General features: G+C 59.0%; 1 protein-coding gene across 1 annotated transcript in view; it reads right to left on the bottom strand.

Annotated features, from left to right (window-relative positions):
• RIPOR3 (RIPOR family member 3) overlaps nt 1-5875 on the bottom strand; it is an 83956-nt gene that overhangs the window by 25542 nt on the left and 52539 nt on the right. The window contains 1 exon segment of the mRNA XM_030887035.2: nt 2001-2119. Coding sequence (XP_030742895.2) covers nt 2001-2119 — 119 coding nt within the window.

The raw sequence follows: 5875 nt of genomic DNA, 5'->3' as shown, positions 1-5875 counted from the left end.
GGATGAAAAAGCTCTGTCCAGAATCAAGGTACCAGGTAGGAAGGGGCAGCTGGGGGTCAAAAGACCCACGCCCCCCGGCTCCCTGTGAGTGCAGCCTTGCTCCCCTGTCCAGGCCGCTTGGCCTGACCTGCCGCACGCTGAGTGCCTTGGCAGTGGGCCTGCTCTGACCTGCTTGGGTTACCTGGGAAATAAGGCCAGAAGCTGAGGCCTGAAACCCAAGCCAAGCTACCCAGCCCGGAGCCAAGGGCCTGCCCGTGGGAGCCAGGCTGGGACAGAGGGTCAAAATAACCCTGTCTCCCCTGTTGTCTCAGGTAGCTTCTACTTCTCCTGGAGGAGGGTGTGGAGGGGTTAGGCCCTCAGGAGGGGATGGGGCCTCTTCTTGGAGGAGGGTGTGGAGGGGATGAGGTGTGGAGGGGATGCCAGCCCAGCCAGGCATTCTCATTACTCCCCAGTGGGGGGTCCCTGGCAGAGGAGCCCACTAAAGGGCCCCCAAATGATTCATCTTCCCTGGATTTGGCAGGATCTGGACTTGATGGCCTCTGGCCCCCTCCTCTAGCCCAGAGCACCAGGAGGGAGGGGTGGAGGGAGGAAGAGGCCGGGCACAGCTCTGGGCTGCAGGGTCCAGCTGTGGTTTCACGCAGAGGCCCTGGAAGCCTGGCTGGGGGGTGGTCTGCAGGGACAGGTGGGACCTTGCTAGATAGTCACAGTTGAGCACTGGGCAAGCATGAGGCCCTTTACAGGGAGTGACCAGGTGGACCTTCCCTGACACGGCCCCTCCTGACACCTGACAGAGTCCCTACCATGAAAAAGACACCCCTCTCTGAGACCCCCAGAGCCCTGGTGCCACAGTGGTTACTGGCTGGGCTGTGAGCTTCGAGGTGAGCGGTTTGAAGACAGCAGGCACTCTGTGGGACAAAGATGGGGCTTTCTACTCCACGAAGAGTTAGTCTCAAACTCCGAGGGTCCGTTCTGCCCTGTCCTATGAGTCGATATCCCCTAGCACTGAGCTGCTAACTGAAAAGTGTGCAGTTTGAATCGTCCTGCTCCTGTAAAGATGTACGGCCTCAGACCCCATGGAGCGTCTGCTCCACCGCAAGGCCCTTACAGGGTGGGATGGACTAAATGGCTTTGGGTTTGGTTTGGGGTTTGGGCGGGAAGAGGAGGGAGAGGAGCATCTCTGGTAGAGGGGGAGGGGAGAGGAGGAGGACCGGCTAGGGGAGGAAGGGGGAGGAGCTAGGGCCCAGAGGACAGGGTGAGGTCCCACTGGGCACCACAGGGTGGCAGGTCTCAGAGGGTTGGGGCTCTGTTCTGAGTGGGACAAGGGCTCCTGCAGTGTCCGTGGGGCTGTCTTCGTGGACATGGCCTGCCCCTCTGGGGTCTCCATCTGCCCTAACTGCAGGCAGGGAGGACTCACAGACCAGAAGAGACCCGGGACAGGTGCAGGCGAGGGTCAGCTGGGACCTGTGGGCGGCGCTCTACAGACATTTCCTGCCAGCACCTGTTGTGCCAGCCGTGTGCCTGCGTCCCCCACTGACCGCGTGAGGGAGGGGCCCTCCAGACGCACCTTTTCCACGTGAAGAAACGAGCTCATTTGGGTGTGGTCACTTGCCCAGCTCACAGAGCCAGGAGAGTGGCCCTATTCCCCAGTCTGCCCAGCAGGAAGGACATTCCTTCCTCGCCCTGCCCCGAGGAGTCCGGGGCCCAGCTCTGGACCAGTTTTGCTGTGTGACCCAGCCCAGCAGCTCCACCCCTCTGATCCACCAAGTGGGGTGGTCAGCTCCAGCAAATGGACTTCAGGGGCCATGGGCAGAAGCAGGGGGATGGTACCTGTTCAGGACACTGTAGGTTTGTCTCAACACACACACACACACACACACACACACCCCTGCCTGGCCTGAGAGCCAGCGTTGGGGTCCCTGGGTGGGAGGAACTACAGGATGGGGCCTTCCTGCCCCTCCCCGGCCCTGCACCCTCTGCACCCACCCCAGGACAGAACTTACGAGACCCTCCGGTTCTGCGCACTGCTGAAGCCAGCGAAGGAGGCACTGCGGCCCACGACCCCCACGGCCCCTGTGTCCCCAGGGGACAGGAAGTGCAGCCTCACCGACATGGCCACCACCTGCAGGAAGAGGACGGGGTCAGCCTCACACCTCCACATGGGTGTGCTCACCGAGGCTTACGGTTAAGACAGCTGGCCTGGGGGGAAGGGAGGGCAGGATTCGAACCGGGGCCTCTGTGCTCCCCACTTGCTCCTAATACCAGAGCAATGCTGGGCCTAGTGTCCCCTGATACCCAGTGACTCCTCACCTCTCAGCCAGAGACACCACAACCCTGTAATCCCTTCTCTACAAGCCCACCTCCACCCCAGCGCCTGCTGGGTGCTGAACTCCATGCTTTAGACCTGTATGGAGCAAGACTGGCCACGTGCCTGCCCTGAAATGCTCCTCATGCCCAGGGAGGTATGCATCTACAGGGAGGCAGCCAAGAGTGCAGAGTGAGTTAGCCAAGCAAGAGGAGGGAAGGGTGTAGGAGGCAGGGGACAGCCTGGGAGATGCCCAGAGGTTCCAGGGGACTCAGTGTGATCAGCAACAGAAATGAGTTCCAAGGCATGGGGGTGGCTCACGATGACCTCAGAGGCCGGCAGAGTGCAGAGCACGAGAGGTCCCAGGGAGGGGACTGGGTCTTCACTGGGTGAGGCAGTTGGGAGCCATAGACTTCTGATTACGGCTGCAACCGGGCTGGCCCAGAACCCTGGCTGTCTTCTCTATTTTCCACACCCTCTCTAGAATGGAAAAATGCCACCATGTCCCTTGGGATTGTAGCCCAGCGTCTCCTAGCCAGGGCAGTTGGAAAGTTCTCCTCCATATCTAACCTAAATCTCGCCTGCTTCCATTTCATACTTTGCTTCTCAGCCAGGGCAGGGTCGATCCTGAGGTTTCAGGGACCCTATTCCATTGACCTTCATACTCTGTCTGGGGGAAAGCTCTCCCTGGGGCCAGTCCTGCCCTATATTGGTGTGGTTTTGTTTTCAAATTTTATTTTGATACAGTACCTATAATAAAAAAGTTGTCATTTTAACACGTTTGCTCTGAGGAGTCAGATGACGCGAAGAAGACTGTGGTATCAAGATTAGAGGAAGGCTTCTCAGCAACCCGCCGTCTGCAAAATGACACGCCCTTGCTCGCTGAAAGCCAGGAGGACTTGAAGCACTGCTGATGTTCAGAATTGTAGCCTGCACTCTGGATTGCAACGCAATGTCAGAAAGCCCGAATCTCACCACTGGACAACGTCATGGTCAATGGGGAGAAGGCTGAAGCTGGCAATGCTCATGAGCGCGGAGGTCAAGAACGCAAACAACGTGTGGCCTGGGGCTAATCTGCTGTCAAAGCGGAGACCTCGTTAAAGCGTTGACGAGCAAAGACGTCACTTTGAGGACCAAGGTGCTCCTGACAGTGAGGTTTCCAGCCACCTCCTACACGGTGAACGTTGGACAGGGAAGAAGGAAGACCAACGAAGGATCGATGCCTTTGGATTGTGGTGCCGGCGAAGAAGATCGAAAACATCCCCAAGAGACTCCCCAAAGGACCCACAAACCATCTTGGAAGAAGCGCAGCCCATACGCTCCTTAGAGAGAGGATGCGAGACTGTGGACATGGGATCAGGAGAGACCACTCGTGCTTGGCCACAAAGAGGGGCAGCGTTCAAAAGGAGATGGACGGACACCGTGGCTCCAGCGAGGGGCTCGTGGAGCGCGGCAGTGGTGAGGGTGATGCAGGACCAGGCAGTGTTTTGTTCTGTTCTGCACAAGGTCGCCAGGAGTCGAAACAACAAATAACACACCTGTACCTCTCCGTGGTATCGAGGCACACAGTGCTGTGGACCGAGGGCCATGACCGCTTTCCAAATTTTCAGCGCCCCAAATGGAAACTGAGCACCTACAGCGGCCAATGCCCTGTCCCCTCCTCCCTGACCCCGGGGCCTGCTCACCTCCCATCTGCTTTCTGTCTCTCTGCATTTGCCTCTTCTGGCCGTGGCCTATGGGTGGGGCCATGTCACCTGCGTCCTTTTGCGTCTGACTTTTGTCACCCAGCAGCTGGTTTTCAAGGTTCATCCAGGTTGCAGCGCGCACCCCGTGGAGGGTCGCTTCCTTGACTGCTGGCCCGGTTGCTCTACCACTTTCTCGATGGCCACTGGGCTGGTGTCCCTTCTATTGTGAACAACGCGGCCACTGGGCTGGTGTCCTTTCTATTGTGAACAACGCGGCAACAGACACGGCGCTCACGCTTCTCTTGGGTTCCTGTTTTCAACGTGTGTCCCTGGGAGCAGAAGGGCTGGAGCCCATGGTCAATTCCGAGGATCCCTGGTGGCAGGCAGAATGGCTTCTGCATTGGGCTGCTAGGAGGGCAACATCAGCCGTTCGAGCCCCCTGCCAGGGCTGGGCACCAAAGTCTCCACCCCTGCCATGCCCCCGCCATGCTTTTCTTTCAAGGAACAGCCTCACTGCTTGTCGCAGCAGCTGCACCACCAGCCCGGCCTCAAGCATGCCCTGTTCTCCACATCCTCACCAACACTGTGGTTTCCAGGTTTTTGTGTTTGATCATCACCATCCCGGGGGCGCGGGGTGGGGGGCGCGGAAGGTATTTCCCTGGGGTTTTGCCTCTGCTGTTTCCATTTGGTCTTCTCTAGGCACCTCACCCTGAGGCCCCTGAGCAGGTCAGTCACCCCCCACTGTCTTCTCTTCCAGCCGTGGGGTCACAACCCACAACCCAGCCGGCTTTTCAGGGCAGGAACCAGGGGCCTGGGGGGTACAGAGGCTGGCTCAGGGAGCTCTGTTTTCCAACTGAAGTCAGGCTTTTGGCCCACATTAGCTGCCATATCAGCACTGACTTCTTGGCTCACTCTTATCTTCCAGATCCACCTCCCCCAGGAAGCCTTCCTGGTCTTCCCAGGCTGTGCCAGAGGCCTTGGGGCAGGGAGACAGCACCTGCAGCAGTGGAGACAGTAACCACCCTGCCTAGACAGAGGCAGGAGGCTCTCTGCCAGGGCTGGGCACCAAAGTCTCCACCCCTGCCATGGGTGTTGCTGTTTGGTGCCCTCCGACGGCTCAGACCCAGCGCTGCGACCGTGTACCACCGACCAGACCCTGCCTGGCCCTGCACTGCCTTCTGTGGGAGCCGCTCCACCCTGCCAATGGCCTCCCCCCTTCGCTGCCCCTCCACTGTGCCAACCAGGGCGTCCCTCTCCAGGGCCTCACTGGACGTTCCTGACCACAGGTCCAAAGTACATGAGACGATGTCTCGCCGTCCTTGCCTCAAAGGAGCTTCCTGACTCTACTTCTTCCAAGACAGGTCGGCTGGTCCTCTTGGTGGTCCATGGTACTCTCCGATTCTTTCCCAGAACCCTCACTCAAATGCCACCAATTCTTCTTCCAGCTTTTGTCTCCGCCGTGCTGTCTGAGCAGAAGCAGTCACGGGAGGGTGGGCCTGGGGAGCGTGGCTGTGTTCCAGCACCTTCATGGAAACAGCAGCCGCAGAAGAGGACGGGAGCCAGCACTCCGCCAGCCCCGTTCCAAGGGCCGAACGTCTCACCCAGCTCTCCAGGCCTGAGGCTGAGCATCCCCACTTTGCAGACGAAGAAACTGAGCCTCAGAGAGAAGAACTGACTCACGCTGTCAGACAGGCAGAAACTCCAGAACTGGGCGTGCTGGCCCCGCAAGGCTGATCCTGTGACACTAGAAGGCATTTGCCTTCCCAGAGGTTGTACCAGGGGGATGGACAGACACACACCCACCCACACCACATAGCACACACCACACATGCCACACTACGTACCACACACACCACACCACATACCACACACACCACACCACACCACA

The sequence above is a fragment of the Echinops telfairi genome, unplaced genomic scaffold (assembly GCF_000313985.2).
Source record: "Echinops telfairi isolate 266 unplaced genomic scaffold, ASM31398v2 ScPeMD7_5592;HRSCAF=6446, whole genome shotgun sequence".
Lineage (NCBI taxonomy): Eukaryota > Metazoa > Chordata > Mammalia > Afrosoricida > Tenrecidae > Echinops > Echinops telfairi.
The sequence above is the reverse complement of the archived record's forward strand: the minus strand, read 5'-3'. Positions and strand labels throughout refer to the sequence as shown.